This window comes from Lissotriton helveticus, chromosome 9 (assembly GCF_964261635.1).
Source record: "Lissotriton helveticus chromosome 9, aLisHel1.1, whole genome shotgun sequence".
Lineage (NCBI taxonomy): Eukaryota > Metazoa > Chordata > Amphibia > Caudata > Salamandridae > Lissotriton > Lissotriton helveticus.
The window spans coordinates 89,825,244-89,851,342 of record NC_136070.1 but is presented as its reverse complement, the minus strand read 5'-3'; the positions used below and the strand labels follow the sequence as shown (position 1 = coordinate 89,851,342).

The 26,099-nt window shown below is 43.8% G+C and overlaps 1 protein-coding gene across 11 annotated transcripts in view; it reads right to left on the bottom strand.

The window, feature by feature from the left end:
* GPHN (gephyrin) overlaps nucleotides 1–26,099 on the bottom strand; it is a 1,934,090-nt gene that overhangs the window by 647,661 nt on the left and 1,260,330 nt on the right. For 9 of the 11 annotated variants that reach the window (XM_078659532.1, XM_078659529.1, XM_078659528.1 and 6 more), the window contains 2 exons: nucleotides 24,309–24,584; nucleotides 8,666–8,773 (listed from right to left, as the gene is read on the bottom strand). In XM_078659532.1, coding sequence (XP_078515658.1) covers nucleotides 8,666–8,773; nucleotides 24,309–24,584 — 384 coding nt within the window. The remainder of the gene's footprint in view (nucleotides 1–8,665; nucleotides 8,774–24,308; nucleotides 24,585–26,099) is intronic. The other 2 variants (XM_078659537.1, XM_078659533.1) reach the window with 1 other exon arrangement.

Here is a 26,099-nt window from a genome sequence, read left to right as displayed (position 1 = left end):
CAGTGTCGCCTGGAGTGCAGTATACACAATCTCATTTGATAATATTGTGAATGTAAACCCACTCATGGGTGTCGACGTTTCGATCCCTATTGCTCTACTAGATACATGGGATCATCATCAGGACTTTTGTAATGGACAAAACATGCCTGATTGTGAGAAAGCCTGTTAGGAGAAACGAAGAGAAAAAGAATTTTTCAAACACTTAAGAGTAGTTTGCAGATGTATGCCACCTATGTAACGAAATCGCAGTGTGTGACCAAGTGCACGGTGTTTGTGCCCTAATTAAACACAAAATACCAACATTTGCATACTCCTCGGAATCGCAGTGACGTGCGTGGAAGACTGCGGCGAACAGTTGTGCCGTGATAGTGAACAATTCAGTTTATAGTCTACTGGGAATCCGGGATTTCCAACGTGGAGTGCCAGTGCAAGTTCAATAGTTGCGTGGCTAAGGGTGAACGTGTGAATGGGGATAGCCCTATGGCTTCTAGGTAACAATACATGTAATCCTACCTCAGTCAATCTATGCATGAAGCCTCACATGGGAGGTGTACTTCACATTCAAGGTTTATGGCCGAAAAGATCGTGCTAAAATAGGGGTAGATTTAAACAAAAGGTTAACACTTCAATGGTTCACAACCATAGTGATCAGCGATGTTAATTCAACCACATACCACGTAGTAGATCGTCGTGGAGGTCTTTTATGGGGTGGGAGTTTGACTCAATCGTATTTGTAGGAGGTGGTGATGGTAGGGCAGCTCGAACCAGATGGTCTTTTATATTTCTACTTTTTTTGAAAGCAAACAAGGGTTTGTCAAAAGTTAGTTGGCCTGAGTTTAGGGTTGGCCAATGCCGTAAAATTGTTTTGCGGATTTTATCAGAGATTGGGGAAAAAGTTGTAACACAGGCAATTCTCTCTGAGCTGGGTCTTGTTTTGGGTTGGAGCAGGACCTCCCTCGGGCAATACCATGCCCGTTTCGAGGCATTCCTCACTATTCTGCTTGGATAGCCTCTTGATTTCAGTTTTGAGCACAAAATGCCAGCCTCTCTGAAATAATCAATTTTCGAGGAGCAATTTCGTCTAATCCGCAGGAACTGCGAATAGGGAAGTGAATCTTTTAGAGCTTTGGGGTGGTTGCTGTTGTATCTGAGCAGATTCTTACGCTCAGTCGGTTTCCTATAGAGGCGAGTTGTATGGCCACTGCTGCCTACACGTAAAATCTTTACTGCGCCCCACTGATGAGTTTAGTAAGGTAAGGGAGGTTCTTCGATATTTTACTATCTTTTTTCGTAGCCCCCGGGTCCTGCACCTTGATACAGAATTCCCGCTTTGTTTTCAGCGCTGCCATCGCATGCAGTTGAAAACGCACTACGAATTGTACCAGTAATTCTTTAACGAACAATTCGTCTGGACCCCCATAAAAGACCTCCACGACGATCTACTACGTGGTATGTGGTTGAATTAACATCGCTGATCACTATGGTTGTGAACCATTGAAGTGTTAACCTTTTGTTTAAATCTACCCCTATTTTAGCACGATCTTTTCGGCCATAAACCTTGAATGTGAAGTACACCTCCCATGTGAGGCTTCATGCATAGATTGACTGAGGTAGGATTACATGTATTGTTACCTAGAAGCCATAGGGCTATCCCCATTCACACGTTCACCCTTAGCCACGCAACTATTGAACTTGCACTGTCACTCCACGTTGGAAATCCCGGATTCCCAGTAGACTATAAACTGAATTGTTCACTATCACGGCACAACTGTTCGCCGCAGTCTTCCACGCACGTCACTGCGATTCCGAGGAGTATGCAAATGTTGGTATTTTGTGTTTAATTAGGGCACAAACACCGTGCACTTGGTCACACACTGCGATTTCGTTACATAGGTGGCATACATCTGCAAACTACTCTTAAGTGTTTGAAAAATTCTTTTTCTCTTCGTTTCTCCTAACAGGCTTTCTCACAATCAGGCATGTTTTGTCCATTACAAAAGTCCTGATGATGATCCCATGTATCTAGTAGAGCAATAGGGATCGAAACGTCGACACCCATGAGTGGGTTTACATTCACAATATTATCAAATGAGATTGTGTATACTCCACTCCAGGCGACACTGGTATTGATCTTTTACCTATTTACAGTGCCCTGTCCTTGCTCTTTTCCTTTGCCTGATAAACACCGCTTTCACCTTTATCCTATTTTCCCTTTCCCTCTTTTTTGTACGGCACAGGCTTGTGTCTTGCACTTTTTATTCGTATGTCCATTATACGCTGCCCCAAGGAGCAGATGGCTGAAACCTGCATGCAAAAACCTGGGCACAAGGAGATGTCGCGAGGCTTACAGGGTCCTGAAATCAAACTGTGCCCCTCAACTAGTAATTGCAGTCGCCAAGTTCCTGGGATGGGCTTGGATAATACGCACACGCACTTTAAAACCCCCATGAACTACATGAACTTCCATTGGACTGTGATGATACTTTTAATGTCTAAAATTTTAAAGATTTTTTATTCGCCAACAAAGCAATACTGCATGCTATTTAATATGTTTTTTTTATACTATTAGATTAGTATTTATTATGCTTAGATAGGGACGAAAGCTTTTATGACAATGTTGTCGAATAAAGTATTTAAACTTGTTATTACGTTTGTATTGTAAGATTGAACATTGTTTCTTGATAAATAAACTCCTTTCCCGGCTGGGTTTGGAAACTTTATTACGTATAGCTTTCCATTGTGTTCCTATACAGTACTGTTTGTTGATTCTCAAATAAGCTAAGGACCTTTGTTCATTATAACGCTGTTATACCCATGGTACTTAGCCATCCGTTGGGTCCCCCTTGTGTTCTAAAAATACAAAAGTAAATGAAGCAAGATCGGCCGGCTGGGTTAGCGAAGAGGAGAAGCCCTCATGGGAAGACCACCATTGCAAACTTCTAAAAAGACCGGACACAGCGCAACGCACGGCGATGATGGTGTAGAACCAAGGAGAGAACAGGGAGAGCCTCTAAAGGAGAAAGAGGGACTGTGCCTTTGACCTTGGGCCTGCGCTACTGACAGGGAAGGAGCACAGGGGCCCCTAAGAGAGGGAAGCGGCAGGTGTGGGACAATGACCCAGGACACTACAGGCCCAGGGACCCAAGGGCGCTGCCTGAACATCACAGCATTGTGACAACACTTGAATAGTCGAACTGGTGATATCACAGGACTAACTACAATCTGAATAAGGCACAGAGCATCGAACGAGTCTATCTTTACAGAAAGATCTCAACAGAGATTGATTGCAATACCTAGGCTCTCGGAGGAAGGGAAAAAAATGCTTGAAGGCTTAGGTTTGGTGCATTTGTGGTAGCATTGAAACCCATTGGCAACAGATTATTCCTATTTTTCTTATTTACTGCTGGATCAATGCCTACTGCAATTTGTGGAGGTTGTGGATCACAGCCTCCAGACAATGTCATATCAAAGTCAGTCTAGAGACAGATTCAAATCAAGGAGAATATCGTGCTTGAACGACGCCCCCTTAAAAGACACAGTCTCCGTTCATAGAGGTCAACGAATACGGAATATTGGAATAACACAGGCAAGATCAGTAGAAGAGTAGTCAGAGAAGCCCTGAAAATGGTACTAAGAGGCTTGGTCATACAAGAGCAGGTTCGACAACGACAGTACTTGAAAGGTAAATGAATGATCTTAGGGAGCGGGAAGGAAAACACAATATTAACCCCTCCAAGAAAGGGAGGAGGAAAAGGTTTGCAGTGAGATAGTAGCTTTGCAGTTTAGAGCATGATATGGCCAAATACATATTAGTTAGGCTCAGAATCTGGAACCATAAAGGTGGAAGGAAATTCATTACTCTCCTGGCGAATAAGATGCAGGCTTGTCAGACCCAAAGGCATATTGGGAAGATTAGAGATGAGAGCAGTTGAGTACAAATGTCTAAAGATGGGACGCTGCAGGTGTTTCACAGCTTCTGTCAGGAGCTATATACAGCTGAACCTTTATGGGGGTCCAGACGAATTGTTCGTTAAAGAATTACTGGTACAATTCGTAGTGCGTTTTCAACCAAATCCTTGGATGCTTGATTCCGGTCTGGGAAAGACATGGCTTGGTAGTTCGGACTGGACTGTTCCCATGACGCACAGGGTCAGAGCTGATTTGCATATAGCCAGTGTCTAACCCAGGGTGGTGTGGAGTGCAAAAAAACGATGGATTTAGGTCCAGAACCTTGTACTGGGGTGAATGTATGACATTGTTCTACATTCTGTCCATCAACTGTGTTTTTTGCAATTTTCACCCCGAGTGGGCTGGGTATGCTCAGACGTGAGTCCCATGCTCTCCACACCACTGGAGTCAAGCTATCCAGGCTGATGAAGGCTGATAGCCAGAAACCGGTCCTTGGATGCTTGATTCCGGTCTGGGAAAGACATGGCTTGGTAGTTCGTACTGGAATGTTCCCATGAGGCACAGGGTCAGAGCTGATTTGCCTATAGCCAGTGTCTAACCCAGGGTGGTGTGGAGTCCAAAAAAACGATGGATTTAGGCCCAGATCCTTGTACTGGGGTGAATGTATGACATTGTTCTACATTCTGTCCATCAACTGTGTTTTTTGCAATCATCATGAGCGCACGGCAGGTTGCGCTCATGACGAGCTGAGCTCGTCATCAGCCTGGAAGGGGTTAATGACTTTTACTATAGATAGGAGATCTCACATGCCATGGTAGAAGCAATGATCTCCTGTGTAGCTAAGCCAGGGAAAGATCCCTATCAATGGGCATCCTACTGTCTAATTTCTTTGTTCCTCGCTGAACAAGGCTAGAAATTAATTTAGCAAATCAACTTGATAGGATGATACCCTGACCTGACCCAGGCAGATCAGGCAGGATTTATTCAGGGTCAAATGACCTGCATCACCACCAAGAAATCCCACCATTGATTGAGATAGCTAGGAAACATGGCAGAGAGGTAATACTTTTATCCCAAGCCAAAGAAAAGGTGTTTGCTTGGGTAGATTGAGGCATGGTGAGGAACGTCAAGTGCAAGTTTGTGTTCAGAGACCGCTTCATGAGGGGGGTTGCGGTCATCTAGGACTCCCCTATGTCCAAGTTTGGCTGAACGGCAGACTTTCAAGCCAAATTAACATACACCCAGGCACCCGAAAGGGGTTTCCTCACTCTCCCCCTTGTTGTTCGCTCTCTGCTAGGATCCACTCTTGCACAGAATTAGGGGGAACCAGAGATTAAAGTTGTCACTTTTATCCAAAACACTTATAAACTTTTGGCATTTGTGGGCAAATCCTGTTGTTGATGGCGGAACTGAAACAGCCCCTAAGAGATTTGAGCCCAATTCTGGAAGAGTATATGAGAGAAATAGCAGGCCTCTGAATAAACCTTAGTAAATTAGTGATATATAGTAATATATATCCACACACAACCCGTTTTAGGTGGTCAAAGAATAACATTTGATATCCGCGTATCCTACTTTCACCAAACCTGCGCTTATTTTCCAGGAGAAATCTCACGACCCCTTGCGAGCTGCAACAGCGATACTTAAACCATGGCAAAACTATGCACTGTTCTGGCTTCGGTGGACAGCAGCGCTTAAGATGATTCTACTCTAAAAAGACTGTGAATATTCTCCAGGGACGTCAGCTTCCGCACACAAGGAAGGACATCGTCCAGCTCCCACATGTATGAAGCACATTCATATGGAATGGGGACAAAACCTTGACTCCTGTGGAACACACATACAAATCACCCCACGCAGGGGGGATTGGGAGCGTCTCACGTACATTATTACTACCAATCATCCCAATGACGATACATAGTGGAATGGCTGCCAGGGAAGCCCAAAGAGACCAGAACCTGTCCCTAAAAGCCACTGAGGTTGAAAGTTATTTGTGCCTTTGAAAAAAACCCTTAGCTCAACCAGGGGGAAACAATTTCACACTTACGTCTGGAAGCATCATGGGTCCTAAGCAGAAGACTAACCTATGACCACTGGCTGCAGAGAGCGTGAACACTTCTCTGACATGAGAAATATAACAAATATGACGCACAAGTTCACTAAGCCGTGGAAGCCAGTATGACAATACTATATTTGTAATGTTTATGCCCCTGTGTGTCCCAGAAGACCTGGAACCTGTGCATAATGGAGAGTGACCAATAAATCCCTTTTAGGCGGAATAATCAGATGAATTAACTTGGCTGGGACTGCAGAAAATGGGTAAGTGATTCTGGGTGGGGGAGGGGCGTAAGGGATTAAGGCCCAGATGCATGAAAGGAAAATCTGGTTGCAAAGGGGCAAATTCTCAGAATCTGCCCCTTTGCGACCGGTATTTTTGCATTTGGGATGCATCATCCCAAATGCAAAAATCGCAATTTAAGGAATCTCTAAATTGAGATTCCTCAAATTGCGATTTCATTTAAAGAATCCCAAATTGAGATTCCTTAAATGCAATGCAAGAAAGTAAAAAAATTAGCGATTTCGCTAATACGGGGAGCAAATTACCATGAAGTTGAACTTCATGGTAATTTGCAATTTAAGGAATCTCTAAATTGAGATTCCTCAAATTGCGATTGCATTTAAGGAATCCCAAATTGAGATTCTTTAAATGCAATGCAACAAAGTAAAAAAATTAGCGATTTCGCTAATAGGGGGAGCAAATTACCAAGAAGTTGAACTTCATGGTAATTTGCAAAAACTTTTGAAAAATGCACTTTTGTGAATTATTCAAAGTTTCATGTTGCGCACACACATGCCCTTAGGGCATGTATGTGCGCAACATATGTGCACAGATTAATTTGAGGGGTGCAACAGGGTGTCCTTTGGACACCCCTGAACCCTTGAAATTGCATTCTCAATTTGCGAATCGCTAATTGCTAATCGCAAATTGAGAATGTCTTCCCATTCATTCCTATGGGCCTCTAGGCCCATAGGAATGAATGGGGAGGTATTCCTTAATTGCGACTCACAATTTGTGAGTCGCAATTAAGGAATATCAAGAAATCGCAATTTTGTTAGCGATTTCTTCATGCATAGCATTTTGCTATTCCTCATTAGCGAATCCTTATTTTTCGCTAATAAGGAATCGCAAAATGGATGCTTGATGCATCTGGGGGTAAGTTACATGTGGAAGGAATTTAGTTAAGGGGGCACATGATAGCTGGTAAGCCCAACTTATTTTGTAGGAAAATAAAAGGTCAATAAAGCAGTTCGAAATGTACAAATTTAGCATGGCCAAGTGAAATGTGTATAACTCCCTATGGAGATGCCATGTTCACATGTATTTATTTATTAATTCATTTTAGGTCTGGCCAAAAATGTATTGTTACGTTTCTCTGAGTAGCCTCATGCTAATGTCCAACACCGCTTAAGGTCTGCCTCAAATGTTGGTGGAGTCTCTCTCGACAGAACCCTTTGATCATACCCACGATTGTGTTGGAAGTCAATAGGTGTTTGATAATTAATATGAAATGTATAGTGTGAAACACCAGGCAATTCCTATAGTCCTAATGTTTTAATTATGAAAAGTCCACAGTTGATCCAATAGCCTTTTTAAGAGGGCATTCCTTGTTTAGGATCCACAAGGGTGCAAATGATCACACTGCATGTCAAAGATAACCAAAACAGACAACGTCTATGGGGTTGGTTGCCCCCTCTGATAAATCTTTAGGGTGGGTGATTTAGGAGGGATTACAATTTCGTTATTGGCCGAGATGTTCTGTATATTTGTAACTGTTTGTAGCATTTAGTTAGGTTTGCAGCAAAGTAAATTTATTTTTCAAAATAGAAGCCCTGGCTGGACACTGATGCATTGAGTTTTATTGTTGCTTTGCTATGTTATGAGTTTTTAGTCCACACCACCTCCTCGAGTCAGACTTAGACTGCTGTTCTTGGGATTTTGAGACTCAAAGACTGAAAGAGGTACTTCGTTCCCAGTTGAGGGTCCATTGTACAAAGACCCTATGGCACCAGAGATAAAAGGTCTCCATTGATACAATGGGGCCCAGTACCTTGTGATGTCCCTAAAATCCTGTGAACCATAACTTCTCACAGAATAATTTTAAAGAAACTCAAGTGTACAATTCAGGTCTCCATTTGCTGTTTATGACTTAACTTTTCTATCTCTTACTTTTCATTTCCGGTGGTAATATGTTACCTTCTGTATATGTAACATGCACCTTGTAACATGCACTGATTGTCTTTGAAGTCTTTCCCTGTTTAGATTTGTTATTTGTAGTCCCACAGTGACCCTTCTTTCTGCTTTCACTACGTCATTAGCTTAAAATCAGATTTGCTATTGTTATGGGACAGCACGAGTATAAAAACTGATTATGAATTAAATGCGTGCACAACAGTAACTTGTTCTTTAAGGACAGCTAGTTAAGCAAGGCACTAAAAAAGGTTATTGATTGCAAACATTTAATAGGTTTGTTTAACTGTATTTTTCTTTCATAATTATTCACTTCAATGAGTGGCCAGAGTTACTTCATGTTGAAGCAGTATGAACATTCATGTCTTGGACAAATGAACAAGGCTATGAGCTGTGGACTTACTCTTAATTAGGCTAAAAGTACAGTAGAATTGTTTTGGAGGGATGGGAGCGAGCATCTAACATCTCAAACTGTGCATGTGAAAGTCTATAAGAGGAGTCTCTTACCGGTTCTCCTGCACTGCCTGCAGCGTGATGAGCATAACTGATGAGACCAGGGATGGGCGGTTCACCTTTGGCCATGATAGCAGCAGAACTGGAGCGGGATGGATGCTTCTAATGCACAACACACAACAACTATGAATATGGTACCAGGAGAACATGGCATCATACAAGGACAATGATGGCTATAGGCATGATCGATGCAGAGAACATGGTAAAGGATAGGACACAATGACAACATGACACAACGAATGACAGAGCAGAATGAAGGGGAACAGCTGCTACTTTCAACCTGAAGAACACATAAGGTTTCTATCGCAGGTGTTTTCCAAGCCAATTAGATTTTTATTAATTACAATTCGAAACAATACCCAGACTACAAATGAGTCCGCATAAGTCTTAGTGGAGTGTGTGGTAGGTGTAGGAGCCCATTTATTAGGACAGATCGTGAAGCTCAGTCTCTTTGCGGTGGATACCTCCCAGGTTTGAGTAGACCCTAATTCATGTGTTTCCCATACACCAAGGAACTCACTCCATTCATCTGCTTCTGAGCACTCAGATCTCAGAAAAAACAGTGTTGGATTGAGATGCTTTCCAATGAACAAATTGCTTAGCATGGGTGGAGCAATGCTATGATAGTAATTCAAAAGGGGTGGAATCTGCATCTAGAGGTAGCCATCAGAAGACAAATCACTTACATTCGGTAATGAGCTTTCTGGTGGATACTCTATCTACTTGCAGATTTGTTACACTTTGAATATGCCCAGGCACCAGACTGGATCCAGAAACATTGGAGTAACTCTCCTGCATATGTGGTTGCTGTTCAGCTTTATCTTCGCCATCTGGTACCACCCAGGACATGACATAACCGTAGCCTTACAGCCCTCCACCCTGACGTCCGTTCCTCGTCCACCTCGTTCATGCCCAAAGAGGTGGGCAGATCTGACCATTATTTATGCAGTGGGTATTTCCCTTCATCAGAATGTGGAGATGGATGGGATCTGTGAGGAATTTGCCTTTATACAGAGTACATCGCAACCCAACTATCGGTACAAAGTCCTTTTCTGGACAGCCTTGCCCTTTTTGCCTCCCAGATAGCCTATGTAGAGCAGGTCATCAGACCGGAGGTCCTGTATTCGGTCTATGAGTCAGGACAGGGGCATGGAGGCGACCCTGCCGCTGGAACATGTGTTCATGTTTTTATGCTTTCAAAGGGTTTCAGCCCCCCACAGTCATTTTGAGGTGTAACATGTGGACACTATCCTTCAGGTGAGGAGGGGCGGGGGGGCTGCCACTACACTCAGTATGTTCCTAGTATTCAATAAGTCCTTGATCAGGTCCTGCCTATAAGCCTATAAACCGAGCTTCCAACAAATGATGACTTGTGTGCCTCGCGGTCTGCTTTTTAAACATATTCCATTAGCCATATATTGACAAATTACATTTATAGAAGATAGCTGAGCCCCACTAGTAACTGCACAGATGGACCCTAATAGTAACTGCACAGATTATAGTAACTGTACAATACAATTAGAAGCTTTTTGTACATGTTCAAGTGTCTCTTGACTAACAGCACAATGTACTTGGACACCATTGTTATTTTTGTGTACTATGCGTGATTTCACTTCTACTATTAAAAGGAAGCTTAACTTAGAAAAACTACATTATTGTGTTTAGCAATACGTTGTGCCTCCAATTTCTGTGCAAGAGTTTGAAATAAAAATGCATTGCGCATTTAAACAGAATGGGATTCAATATGTCAGTGCGCTGCACGGTAGAGGTTTCCTGCATGCAGGGATTTTAACTGCAGGAACCATGATGTCAAACAGAAGTTTTCCTGTTTGACCGAGCATAATTACCCGTGCAACTTCCATATTCAGGAACTACATTGGTGGGCAGGAGAAACAGTAGTTTGAGTCGCTTCCCTGTGCCCGAATTGTGATGGGACACCCTATGTGCTGCGTGACATTCTTAGGTCTTAAACGCATTCCACATAGTCCAACGGGTGTTTCAGCCATTCAGATTGCTCATCCTGCAACCCAGTAGATTAGCTTGCATGGGCAGATAGCCAATCACATTGACTATGACACTGTGAGGTTTTAACTATTTTAACTGGCCTATTGGTAGCCAATTGGAAGCCGCAATCGCCTTGTTGGTCCTTTTTAGGTTTTGCTGGCAATGCGTACGAAGTACGCATGCGCTAGCAAAATCTAATGATATCTCTATGTGGGGTCGGGTATCCGCCCCCTCTTCCCATTGGCTAGCTCCATAAATGGAGGCTAGCCATTGGTAGAGGGCTCTGTCTGTCAATCCCAGACCAGAATCGGGGGCGTTCCCGAGAATTTTTCCCTTTTGGCTACGTCACGCTACGTCAGCCAAAAGCCGGGAACGCCCCCGAATCTGGTCCGCCATTGAAGGCACCCGGAAGAAGTCCAGGTGAGTGCTTGCTTTTTTTTGTTGCTTTTTACCGCTGCCTCGGCTCCCGTTCCCACCCCCCTACCACTGCCTCGCTCTCCGTGTCTCCCCGGCCCCGTTCCCGCCCCCCTACCGCTGCCTCGGCTCCCGTTCCCGCCCCCCTACCGCTGCCTCGCTCTCTGTGTCTCCCCGGCCCGTTCCCGCCCCCCTACCGCTGCCTCGCTCTCTGTGTCTCCCCGGCCCCGTTCCCGCCCCCCTACCGCTGCCTCGGCTCCCGTTCCCGCCCCCCTACCGCTGCCTTTATATATTGTTTCAAGCTTCCAACAGCAGTGATTGCTTAGACCGAATCCCGGTTTCTAATAGTAATTCAATGCAGTCCAGAGAAGTCAGTCTCCGTTGTTGTAAAGTTCCGTTGCCATCTAAACCACATAAAATGTTTTATGGCGAAGTAAGCTTGCTTCTCTATTTTTGATTGGTGAAAGATCCAGGCACGTCACAATCCCTTCGCAGACGTATAAGCAGCTGTTGCTGCCCAATTTTTCGGAGAGTGTCGCCGTCTGAAGTAGAGAGTGGAGCCGGAGACATGGAGCTGCTTCCCAGACGCGCAGGCCCCTTGTTACCCCTTCAGTACGCCGAGTGCGGCAGTACGCCCAGTCTGCTGTGCAGAGAGTCTGGGGGAGACCAGTATTTCAGGGCTAGGGAGCAGGTAAGGTCCCGAAGGGGTTTTGCGTATATGAGTTAAACTGACGTGTGTGGGGAGGGGGGGGGGGAGAGGGGGTGTCGCTTTGACAAGTTTAACTGAGGATCGGCACCGTCCCACACCCGAGCTGCGCCCAAAAGTAAATCCGTGGGGAGAGTCCTGGACTATAAGCATAGAGCGACCATCCCCCCCTACCCCGTCAATTTAACTGGAACAGCACCCAGGCAAAGTCCCTCAAGGTCTGGACTGCACCCCTTTACCGCCACCATCAGGGTTAACAATTTCCGCATCTTGAAAAGCGTGAATGGCTAGTAACACCCCTCCCCCTATAGAGTAAGGCCCAGGGCTAATTATCTTCCTTCGGTGGGGGAACAAGACTACCCCTCCCCCCGCTTGATTTGGACACAAAACCTCGAAGCCTTTCTGAGCCACATACTGTACTCCGGTTAGCCCAATCCTACATTTGAGCAGCCCTGCTCTGCATAATCTTAGAAGCAACACATTTGACTCCCTTTCTTTGCTCCCGTTTACAATTGCTCCCCCGCAACCCTCATCGATCTCCAGTGATCCGGACCCTTAGGGCACCTATCACCTGCATATCAATAAGTGGCCTTAACATTAGCCCCAGGTTTATAGGTGAGACCCCCATGTTACCCTTGAAATAAAACGAATCGGGTGTACCCCAAAACTGGCGGTGATGTATAGAGGTGTTTTGAGCGGAGACGGATTGGGAACATTATTGTTACGCTCTCAGTAACTTTGAGCATTTGGGTTTGCCTTTGGACATTCTGTTCTTGGGGCTGCCCTGTGAACGGGGGCCATAAAATGGGCGTGGTAGATTTGCGGACCACGGTGCATTGGCTAATCTGTGAAGTGTTAATTAAGCCGGTCCACTGGAAGCATGCAGTGAGTGCATCATCGTATATAGGTATAACTGAGGGAACAGTATTTATGTACAGATATACCTAGCATATCTTCACCCTTTCGGTTATGTCTGCAGCAGATCAGAGACATAATTTCTCTGCTGAATATATGCCTTTACTTTGGTGCGTCCAAGTCTTCCTAGGTCGTGTGTGTTTTTTTTTTTTGCTAGTGGGTATTCCAGAAACTTCTTCAGCGTCACTGACCCGCAAGGACATGCCCAGGCAGCCCCTAGGCACCAAGGGAGCCTGGCTTGTGGGGGCGCAGACACTGGTATGACCCCGCCCATTCGTGGCTGGAAAGGTGACTACAGGACAGAAGGCAGCAGCCGAAGAGCAGTACTGGTCTCTTTGTGTGTCATGGGAGCGGCGTTTGTGTTGGACGAACACAACCAGTGAATGCCCTCTTTGCTGGTGATAGTCTGGGGAATAAGGAAGTGACCGCCAGGAACATGAAACGTCTATCAATAAACCGTTATGATTTATATCGGCCTGGTGATTGGCAGACTTTAAGTTTCACTATAAAACCTTGGCAACAGACGTCAACACGGGTGTCCCGGAGCTGCGCCTCTCCCATGCCATGGAGTTGGAGGGGCAATGGTGGAAGGGGCAGCTGGCTGAGGACATCCACCAGGCGCTGCGCTACAAGGTGAGTTCATGCATGAGTAAACCAGGGTGCATTGTGTGTTTTAGTATTCATTCTGGGATGACTGTGCTAGATTCGACTGTGGGAGAGGGAGGGCGATACACTGCAGGGCCATTTGATCTTAGTGATACTCACGTGCTTCTGGTTTGTCCTTATCAAATATGAATACTAAGCGTGTCTATAGGGTTTTAGCAGTTTCCCCTCCTGCTACATTCTACACATATATTTATAGGTAAGTAGTGTGTAATGTCCGATTAAGGTATGCGCCTTTGGTACAAGGTTCCGACTTTAACTTAGGGTTTTTGGAAAGCGCTACTAACAACCTCGTGGTGGCCTCTGGGCACTTTGGAACATACTGTATTCATCGGTAGGGCAATCGGCCATACACTTGCAACGTCAGTAACTAGAGCCATTGACCGGGTATACTAATAACCAGTTGCTAAAGCCTCTGAGAAGAGTTAATACAGCCTGAGACGTGAGCCCAGTAGGGGTAAAAGCTGGCTTTAGGTGTCTAACTAGCGGTGCTGTGCCTGTATAGGCGCTGTTCAGAAGGGTGGGTAGCTCACAGACATGACAAAATAGATCTGCCCAGGCCCGTGTGCCCGTTCCCGCCCATGCCCCCCTCCCCCCCCCCCCCCCTGCTCTCAGTGTGTACTGCGATACTGTGATTTTCGTGTCAATAACAGCCTTACTCCACTAGACTGGGGCTATAGCTCAATTAAACGCTCTGATTTTCGGTCACCGTATATATGCTGAAGCGAGTTGCAGGGGCTCACGGTGCGGATAATGTGAAACTTTCTGTCGGTTGTGGCGTCGAGAGGTAGTGGACGTAGATTAGTTTAAACTGTGTTAACTGTGTTTGCAAGGACGTCATGAAACAAAACCACTAATGAAAAATATCGCACTAGTTGAGGTCTGCATATTGTGTGAGTATCAGACTATCTGTTGTTTAGCGATGGTGACCTATGTGACTGAGCCTATATGCGTGTGTCTGCATAGGACCTTGCCCCTCCATTCGTGCCATGAGGTTGTCTTCTCTCCGGCAGGAAATGTTAGTGCTGTTGAATACTGTTTGCAGTCTCTGTAGCTACAAAACTTTGTTGCACGAGAGTGTGTGAGATATTCAGGGCCACTGGAATTATGCAATGCCTCGGCCGCTGCTTTTTCTGCATAATAATAGACTTGCTGGTTTGCTACATACTCCACCGTGTGCTGCGTGATCTGTAGATTTTAACAAAAAAACAATTGTTTTTAGAACAAATGGACAAAAAGTTACTAAAACGTTGTAATGCGTTTACGAGCAGTGGAATGCCATTTTCCAAGGTTAACTAGCCATCTTTCAGTTGCTTATTTTGCTATTTCGTTGTTAAACAGGTATTAATCAGGTTAAAAAAATTCCCGACAGTATTCCCATGTTTAAAAATGTCAAAATAATGAAGTAGTATTATCAAACGATGTGCCGCATTTTGTCACATAATTTGCATTTACTTGATGCATAATTTGATGCTCCCTTCCGCATAATTTCAGTGGCCATGGATATATTTTAGCTGCTGTCTTCTTATGGGTCGGTTGAGATGCAGTTGTGTGAGTAGGGTGTGCTGTTAGCCTGACAACCCTTTGCCATCCATACCAGTGTGGTGAGCGTGTGTCGTTGTCGGACTTGTGCATGTTTCTGTAAAGGTTGTCTGAAAAAGGCATGCATTGTTAAGGCATCGCTGCCTTGCCTACTTAATGTACTGATGGGTGTAGTTGAGGGTATGCTTTTCATGCCCAAGGTTGTAACTACACATACTTTGGTAGGTAGTAAAAACTGTAAAGCATCACTAATACATTAATACATTTGCAAAATTCTCAAGAGGAAGGAGCAGTTCAGTGCATGAGTTGGAGAGGGCCACTAGGGTGACTGAGAGCAGGGTCTGAGGTTGAAACTTTGCGAAAGAAGTGTGAATTAATCTTAGGACGGGGTACATCCATCAGCATGTGATTAGAGAGGGGCAGCAGTGCCTTGAAACGCTACTTGTGTGTTGAGGTGCTGTGTTTATGGTATGTGTTGGTTTATGGGACTTTTGCTGCTGGAATTTACTTGGTCATAAGAGATCTCATGTGCATTTCGACTCGTAGGATTGGCCAACGCTTTTTTTAAATTATTTTTTTGTCATATATAATTAAATATGCTTTAAATTCAATGCCAATGCTTGTAGTTTGTAAATTGTGCTGTTGGGGGTTCTGCGTGTAGGATCGCATGCTGGCTGCAAAGGCAAAACCGTTGCATTGTAAATGCTTGTTTATAATACAGGAAGCCCGTGGCATGCTTCATCCAGGTAGGCCGGGGACTATTTACAGTGAGGCCCAAATCAAGCACAACAATAATTTAATCACCTTCCCGCTAGAGGGAAGCTGTAACTGATTAATTCTTTCCATCTTATTGGGACTATTTGCCCATTCTTAGTCACAGCCACACCTGAGAGCACATTTATGACTCGTTATGTAACTTCACAATAAACAACAGGAAGCCCTACATGTTTATGTAGCTAATGCACCAGTGAGTATGGGCTCTGTAATGCTATGATCTTACGGTAGCACTAGTTAGAAAAGGAGCGTTTTTTCCCAAACTGGGTGCTGCATGCATAGGAAGGCCTATATCAGCTTCTACTAAACAGCTACTTTCACCCAACACTGACATATTATAAGTGGAAACACCATATTCCATTATCATCAGAGGACAGATAACTGGCTCAATCATCAGTCAAACTAAACAAGGTCTTACCTCTACTGAGGGACTGTGTTGTTGCACAGATCCCTCATAACATAGGTGGGCGGTGTTGGTCTGAGTAGTTGCTCATGCTGCTCTTTCTTGCTAAGTGTATGGATGGCTAGAATTTATAATTATTGAATTGGCAAAAGGATACTCGACATATAGAAGGTTGAGGAATCATGATCACGAACGGAAAACATAAAGGAGGGCTGACACACAAAACAGTCCAGTACATTCAGCAATGGAGTTCACGTTCAGTGGTTGTGTAAGTAGGAGGTGAGGTCATGTGCTCCACATCAATTGCACATGGTGGTTGCCAAGGCCGCCTTTTCGGGAGAAGATAGTTACGCAGGGCAGGCTTTAAGTTTAGGGCTGTAGTTTGAGAGACTGGATGTTCAAGTAAAGGGGTGGAATACCTTGAATGATTGCAAATGGAAAGAGTTTGTTGATTCACATCAAGAGCAAGTCTGCCTCGAGTCGGAAGCAAAACATGAGAATGCATTGTGGGACATTGAAAAACATTCAGGTGGTAGAGTCAAGAACTTTACTGAGGGCCCAGAAAACATAGAACTAGACTGCAGTAATATGATTAAAGTTTCTAAAGACTATTGCATTCGAATTCTGTTTTCAACCCTGTCAATTAACGAGCACAAAATGGAATGCATATGGCAAGAGAAAGGATCAAAACAATAGGTGTATTTGCAATGGCTGTAGACCTATCTGACTTCTGAGCACAAACATGGCTTTGGAATGCTGCAGAAAGGCTAACACTGACCCAGTCTGCCCTTCAAATCCTACTTCTTGAGGTATGCTTGGCGATCCTCTGAGTGATGCACTCTGGAGATAGACTTGAACTCTAACAGACATTGCGGTATGCTGACCTTCACCTGAAATTGGTACATGTAAATATCACCAAGTTACTGGCATCATTTGTGGTAAATCTCCAGAAAGGCCGTGGGAGCATGGATGGCGCAGCAAACATGCTCGAAATGCCTTTATTAATCTAAAACCGATATAGTTCTATGCAAAGGAGCCCACTGACACCGGAGCTGGCCTCCGGTATGCATCTCCTTGTCGTCCTCATGCCTTCCTCTGCTTCCACTTGCAGTCTCTCTTCCCCGCCGAAGAGGTCTGGTTGCCGATCCACTAGACTGCTGATCACTGCTGTATTCTACCCAACAACCTTAGACATTAGATCATTGAACTCTAACCACTGCCCTAGAACCTGACAAGGTTCTTCCATGCAGAACCACAAACAGTACAAAGGGTCAGGGGGTTTGTATGAGAGTGTGTTGGAGCCCTCTATCTAGAAATAAGTTGAATTTTCTTCCTACTAAATTCTCCAAATTTTGAACCTTCCCATTAAAATTTATATTTTTATTTTTACTATTTTTTGTTTTTAATTAAATAAAATATTTGAACATTAGTGTATTTCTTTCATGAAGGCTTATTTCTGTATTTTCTGTGTATTGCCCTGCGGCTCAAATGATCTTAAACTTTTAGGCAGGGGTCCCCAGCTTCCAGTAATGACATAGTGAGGGTCCCCACAAGTCAAAAGTTTAAGAACTACTGGTCTAACCCCTTAGGGTAATCCTCACCCTAACATTTACCCTAATCCTGTCACCTGACTACTGTCAGCATTTGGGTCATCTGGCCCTGGTATTAAAACCAATCCTGAACTGCATGTTTTTTTCCCAAAGTGTAATTTCCTGGTTGGCCAGAGCCTCTGGAAACTTTTTTTTGTGGCGGGGATGGCGGTTGGGGGAGGGATTGAGGGCACTGCTGGCACCTCTGTTACTTTTGACATCTTACCCAGGCCTGGAAATTACAGCAGGCGTAGGTGGGGGGCTTCAGGAGAGTGAGAGAGAAAAGAGAGTGAGGCAAAAGGCTTGAATTAACATTTTTGCAGTCCCACTTTGATTAAAACATTGCCTAACTGAACAGTCTAGTTTTCTTATTTTCTTGAAGATGGTCAGGGATGTCTCCATTCTGAGAGAGCGGTAGCCAAAGAGGACCATCCACCAAAGGCGGTGAGATTATAATTCAGTAGACTTTGCCATTGCTCCATGAATTATGGGCTGCTGAATTGGGCATATTTTGGCAGGCAGGTGCTAGCTGATGAAGACAATTACACATCAGACAGACAACCTTAAACCACTGGGCTGCCAAAACATGATCTCTTCTGCCTAAGTCAAAGTTCATACAAATAGTTTCATTCTGTATTTTTAGCAATTAAAAAATCAGGATTTTAAAATGGCTAATGTCCAGGACATGGCAGCATTCCAAGCTAAGATTTATAGCAGTTCGAAACAAAAGCGATGACTCAGAAAGAACACAGTTATAACAGGCACATCAGCCGGAAATATCAGTTTTATGCCACATAATTAGCTTGTGGAATTTTGCATCCAAAAATACAGCCACATTCTTGACTTTGTCAGGAATCAAAGACAAGTCCAAAGATTTTGGACAGTTGGAGGACTGTTTGAAGTCAACCCTTGGCTCTGAGGCAAATGGTCTTTCTTTATCTGCCTTGAAACTGTTCAGCTCTAATCAGTGACATTCATCCAAGACTCAAAAGTATTAGGGACGCTTTGTAGATCTTTAGATGGCCCCGTACAATATGACAACGTAATATATACCAGAGAGATTTTAGTGTTGGATTGAACATACATTTACGGCCTAAGAATAGATCAAACAAAGGACGGAGGTATCTACTGAACATGCCTGATGGAAGTGAAAAGCCCTGCAATACACCACAAGCCAGCTTGCCTAACTAAAAGGTCAATATGTCCATCAATATGCCCATTTTGATCAGTAGCAAATGATCTTTCATGAAAGACCGAAACCATCAGATAGTGGGCCACAAGACTCTTAAATCAAAATAAACAGGTGATACAACATGTTCCACTGTGTCAAAAGCCACAGAGTGATTCATAAGTTCAAGTTAAGAGGTGGCACCCTCGTCTGTAAAAGTTGAGACAGTCATGGCAGACAAAAGCAGATTCTGAACTAGAAAATGGCCCAAACACAACTAGGTAGATGACAGCATATTGCTCGAATCCAGAAAGCTTTGAAATTGGTTGAAAATAGCTTTTTCAAAACATCTAACAAGTACCAGACAAGGGATACGTGGCCGATAACTAGAAATCTGGGAGACAGCATTTGTTTTCAAGCAGAGACGTGACAGTGCTGTCCTTTAACTAGCTGGAATGGTAACCAGTCAAACAGTTTTGTGTTTTTTGTAAGGTTGAGTTCAGAGAACCAATAGCTTTGGGGGAAGAGATTTGTTAGTACATTTGGGTGTCATCTGCGTACATGTGATAGTGGATGTTAGATAAATTCAACAATTCGGTTAGAGGTTCCATGAATAAGTTAAAGTGAGTGGGTGAGAGCGAAGACCCCTGAGGTACTCCTAAAGTGACCTGTGTAGGGTTGGATAGGGACATATGGACCTCGATTTTTTGAGTTCTGTTGTGGACAAAAGAGGCTAACCAGTTAAGAAAGGATCCCAATAGTCCCGCCCTACGATTGAGTAGGTCTCGGAGGCTGTCATGTTTGACAGTATCGAAGGCTGATGAGAGGTCAAGGAGGATAAGAAGGCTGGATTCGTGCTCCAATATTCAAGTTGGAGAGCAAATACATTATTTCCCATTTCATGTGAAATAAAAGCAAAAATGTCTCTACGCACAGTAGAAGAGATGCTGTTTCTTTTTTGTTGAGGGATTGAAATATATGATCAGCAAATTAGGGGCCCAAACCAGTGGCGTAGCTGGACCTGAAACAGCCCGGGGTGGTACCTGTGTTTGCCGTCCACGGCGGGACTCCTTATAGGGGGGTGCTGGCGAATCCACGGATTGCCTCCCCGTGACTGTGCCACACTGAAGACGGCAGGTGAGAGCTGGGGGAACGGAATTTTACCATTTTGTTACCCCCCTCAGTGACATTTTGTCACCGGCCTCAGGGATGACACCGGGGTGGCCAGCACCCACTGCACCCCCCTTCCTACGCCACTGGCCCACACAAGTTTATGTTAATGGATGTTCTATATTGTTATGAACAATACAGGAACATTCACTAAAAAGGTAATTAGTACAAATATTGTTGCCAAGTAAGGTTTCCGGTGTTGCCATAGATGGCACGAAAGTAATAGCTAAACATAAGACATACTCAGCAGAAAATGTGCCTGACAGCAACACAGCATATGATGTACCTAGCAGAGTATACCTTGTATTGGGCAGCATCTTGCAGCAAAAGGCAACTAACAGCTCATAGACCCTTAGAGTCTGCCCTTTGCTCCATGGCCTGCAATGCTAGCCTAACTATGGGCTAAAGAATGATTTACAAGAAACTGACAAGGGTGTTACCACCTGTACCTTGATGTGCTGGTCTTACCTTGAGGGAGATTACGGTAGGTATTCCGTCGTACTGTGATGAACAGCAAAGAACAATCACAAGTTGGTGAAGTGTTGCGCCTGGTTACAGCAGCTTGTAAGGGTCACAATCTCTGGATCCGAGTGGACTGAACAGGCTCAGGCCTTAGTCCTGACAGTCAGGACACAGGACCGGATGTATTAGTCCCATTCGCAAACAGAGTTGTGCAATTTGCACGTACAGTGATTTGTAAATGGGAATGCAATTTGAGGAGAAACATTACTAGGCTGCATTGCAAACAGTACCGCTGTAACTGCAACATAGAATTATATATTCTGACTATGTATCCCATTGTACAAATATGTTATAGCTATATGTATTTATTTAGGATAATTTGGTATCTTCCTCTACCCGTTCCTTGGCTATGGTTTATCCCAACTGTCCACGAAGCCCAACTCACAATGTTGGTGAAAGAGCTTACTTTGCCTTAAGCTGTTGTGTTGAGCAGAACGTGGTGATCACTACGAAAAAGGATCCTTTTTCTCAACGTTGTCCTCGTATCATTCTTACAAGGACATTTTATGAAGATGACATTTTCTTGAAGATCAACGTATATTTAGGAGGTAGCAAATTACAGCCCCTGTTATTTGCTGTACGGTGGTCAACAGGCACAGTAGATCTGCGTCCCTGCATTTGCCTTTCCAAACGGGAAGCACCTGATTGGCTAAATGTTTGTGAGCACAACAGCGTTCACAAACCGTTCATCCACCTCTTTGAGAATTGCAAATATGAGGAGGGTACCACTTTCACGCCCCTTCCTGACCTATTTGTCATTCGGATAGTGTTGTAAACCACTCTCTCAGAAGTCTACTAGTAAAAGGACTTTTGTGCACTGTTAAAACCCCCTTTCAGGTCGCAAACCCCCCGATTTTATGATTTGAAGGGTTTTGCAAGCACAAATGGGCTTCACACATCTATCCCCACCTCCAGGCCTAACCCTAGTCCTAACGCGCCTACTAGCTTATCTGTAACCCTCACCTACCCTAACACACACTTCAAACTTTTAGTTGCTCAGCTTATTTTTTATCACCATAAATTTCAAACTTTTTTTATCGTTCACCGTATTAATTCAAAAGATCGATCTCATGCAGTAGTTAAAGCGGAAATCTTACAGAAAATGTGGGACTATCATGAAATTGTCAGGCTTGAGCCTAGGATTTGCCTAGTATCACTAATACCTGGGGAATTTTCAAAACACTTAGTCATAGGTCTGGGGAAGCCAGTATTTTTGTGCAGAAAAAATGCAGTTGTAGGGTTAGCGTAACTGCACTTTTATTATTTTTATATTTTTTTCACCACTTAAAAAAAAATTTAATTACATGAGGTGAAATCCTTCCTCCTACACACCCACAAGCATCTGACAGCATCAGTTTCATCAACAATGTCAAGTTATGGTGCGGAATGGAAAGCACTGCAAATGTAATTAGCGACCACAAAGTAAGGACTTTTTGGGCGTTTATAAAACCTACAAGGAGGTATTTCCTGGTGACAGCCAAGCTCCAGCTAGAGACAGCACAAAATCCAGCCAGATGCAAATTCGTGCACACCTTCCTGGTGTTCCCACTGTTCATTAAACAGTTTTAACGTTTCCCAGAATTATTGAGAGGCAGTTCAATGTAACATTTTGTGCAGTCAAAACAGAGGGTGATCACGATTATACTCGCACCCTATTTGTTTACCTACATTGTACATTTTTGGGCAGACCAGGATATGTAATTAAACACAACATTAAAAACATCTTTGTTCACCTAGGTTCACGGTATAATCCTAGTCAAACTGCACAGCCAGATTCCTGCAGTGATTTATAGTAATGGAGAAGTTACTGAGAAATGCTAGAAGAACCTTGTCCAAAAAATGAATACAATTGTTCTGCTTAACCGTACTTTCATAAAGAATATAGTAAAGAAAACTCTCGTCTGAACCTGCACAACAGAAATACAGCCGTCACTTCCTCTTGGCCTTTAGATCTGTCCCAATAGAACACCGGGTCTGGATTCAACTGGTGCCTTCATGAATACCAAATATGATGGCAGAGATGATCTGCGGCAAATTCTTCCAGGAGTTCTCTGACTTTTTTAGGTCAATGTGTCTAGGCTTTGCTTCTCAAGAGGGACATCTGGGAAGGGGCCGGATGGCTCCATTGGGCAGAAGGGACCTGAACACTCCTCCCTAAAACGTGGAACAAACCGGAGCCTAATATTTCAAAACTTCTCAGTTAAACTTGTTGATTGTTATTAAAAAACATTATTAGGAGATGGTGTAAAGCAGAAGTGAGTCTTTTACTACACATAATACTGTCTTACTGGAGATATTCCCTAAAGAAACGACGATGGCCCTCACCCAGTGAAGTTGCATGCTTTATCATCAGACCCATTCTCACCGTAGAGATAACCATGGCGGGCTCTCTGTGAAGCTTTTCAGGGGGGTTCTACGAGTTTGAATACCTCCCTATAGGAGAGGTGACTGGGCCCAATCTAGATTAAAAAAAGGGATCCCGTTGAACGTAGGTGTAAATGTTTTATTTATTAACCTTCCTACTGCATAAGTTAAAACAATGTTCTAAAGAGCTTGTACAATGCAAACCATTAGTTTCAGAGACCTGCATCACTATTACAGTTTGATGGCCTCTGGGGTGCATGTAAGGACATAGAATAGACTGTATTCGGGTTTCTAGTGGTTAGTGTGAAAGTGCTGCGCTTGAGACTCTTCTAAATCGAAGTTTATTTTGAGATCAAGGATTGTGTGCAATGGTGAAGAAGTAGTTCCTGAGACAGACGCAAGGTATCTGGGAAAGGAGCAGGTGCCCTCATCGGACCAGCTTCAGGGCATTAGAATTCAAAACGGAAGCACTCAAGATAGGAAGATGAACATCAAAGGATAATCGATGCCAAGTCCTTTCCTGCTATGTTCAGAGAGTGAAAATCCTCCGGCCACTCTAGCTCCTCTCATTACAAAATGGCCTCATGAGTATCCTCCTCAAGCAACTACCCATCAGAGTGTAACCTCCTGGTCAACAAATGCATCCTTCCGAGCACCCGGATCCTTCCTCAGTCCACCTCCACCCACTAGACTACATTCCGTAAGCTTCCCACTCCATATCTCAAGCACCATTCCTTCTTCGCAGTAACCTGCCCTCTTACATGGACTTTCCCAACCATATCTTGATGAAATGTATCCCCCCCTTTACTGTACGGTGCTACATTGGCTGCACCTAGCTTCATGCTACACAAACCTACGTACTAATATATATACTTAAAGAACTAAACAATGAAGTGTAAATTCACATTTTTATCTTACTACACAGCCTTGTCATGAGGTAAGAGTTCTTACTGTCTCTCAAGAAAGCACCATCAACACAACTTCACATACACTCGACAGTCCACGATTACATCTAACTCACACTTCAATGAGAAGCACATTAAAATGTATGAAAGAAAAAGTGCACTTTTTGTGAATATGAAACAACAATAAACATGCACATGGTTTGCTCTACAATGCCATTTCTGTTACAAGTGGCATGGTAACTCCATTGAAAGGCATAAGATATCCTTTTAACAGACAACTTCTAATAAGAAATGGATGCTGGGCTGTCTAGTTTGAATTTTGCGAATGTGGCTAACACTGATTTGTGATCAGCTCAGAGCCTGGGTCAACTTTATGCCAAGCACTGGATCATCTTAGATCAGTTGTAGGCATTTGAATTCAAATTTGACGGATAAAACACCTGAGATCAAAAAACCTTGAGTGCTCTTCTCTCATCATCCAATTGAGCAGAGACTAACCTTGGCTGCAATGGCGGCTGCCGTTATATGCGAAGAGGAGTTATCTTCTGCAGAGGCAACGCCACTGTCTTTTTTCTCTTCTTCTTCTTCTTCCTCGCACTGGACCCCTTTGTCTTCGGTTTGCTTGTGAGGACTCGTGGTTGGAGGTGGTGAGAGTGGAGGTGGCGGCGAAGGCAGGTCTTCCAGTTCGTCGTGCACTTCTTTAACTTTTACAATGGCGTCCCGTAAAAGGTCAATGGCATGAGGTAGGGCTGGCAGTATAAACTGAAAGCATTCCTGCACATAAAAAATACACATTTTACTACATTATCGGTTCACAACAAAGTGCTCATTATGCTCCATGGAGAAGGACATGCCAAACTAATTAGCGGTGTAAAGATTTTGGAAATTCCAATAGTACAATAGGAGGTATATAACCAGGAACGAATAAAACACTTACCTGTAACTCAAAATCACTGAGCATTACCAAGCTTACAGGTAGCACGATTCTGAATGTTATTTTTTAAAGAGATATGGCCCCTAATAAATGCTAAACCTGTTTGAGGTACCACAGTGTGTGGCATGTCCTATACTCTCAAAATTCCTACAATCCCCCCTTTTTGTGTTCCAAAGAACCTTTCCAGTTTTCCATTAAGCACTTTCTAAAGGTAGGAAAGCTACGACCCACTTCACTGACCTTGCACTTCTTCTGCTAAGAGGGCAATAGCAGCAAAGTGGAAGTCGGCCACTTCCCCCTCAATCCCGCACTGGCTCGCAGAGGCCATTAAAGGGGCGCAAACAGAAAGCACAAAGCTCCATTGGAGAAATATCGTGAGTTACGGGAATTCCACCTACCAACTTACTGGGACCTAATCCTCCAAGAATTTACGTCCTACACCAAAGAAGATAACCAGCCCCCCTATTCACCCCTGACTACACCAGCACACAACTCACATTACACTCACCCCTTAAACCTCCCACGACTCCAGTGTGCCCTCCCCCGTGATACTTTTGTGTACTATCCCCATCCGTCTGGGTTCACATATCTGAACTTAGATACTGAGCCCTAGGTTGGCAGGTTTGAAAATGCTGTACTGTGAGTTTGGGGTGGAAGGAACTAGATGTTCTTTCGATAGCTTGGGTTGGCTCACTCTTTTCTCTTAAAGACCAAATGACGCTACAGCATGTGCATATCGGCACCCTGCACTTTGGCATAGGGCCTCCACGATCCTGAACTCACACTCTACTCCAACTCCATATCTTTGCCTATATCAAATGCCAACTAAACCTATGTTCAGACATGTTACTCATTGTATTATGAGATGCATTGTACCAGTCAATAAAAATTGATTCAAAAAAAGAAAAAATAGCACTTTCTTCAGTTATACTTCTAACCACCACTGGGCAGGCGACAAACAGAATAAAACGATGGCTGCACGAAGGGAATATTCACATGCGCTTATGTAGACGTTTTTGTGCAATTGTGGGTGATGCATTTTTAGTGCAAATAAATTTAATGATGCGTATATTAGTAAATGATGAACTAATGATGCTGCACTTGAAAATGACTTGATTGTAGTATCGTTATGCCACATTTTTGTGTGAGACACCATTCATTTAAAATATATGTCGTTTTTGGTGTCCATTTTGTCTTGCTCCTGTCATTCCCCCCTCCAATCAGTGACCTGGTGCAAGCCATCTCTCTCCATACTGTTCACAGAGCACAGAATGCTTTGATGCAAAGGGGTGATCATACTAGAAAGCGTGTATTGTGAATTCAACTTTCCATCATGTACCTGATGTATCAATTTG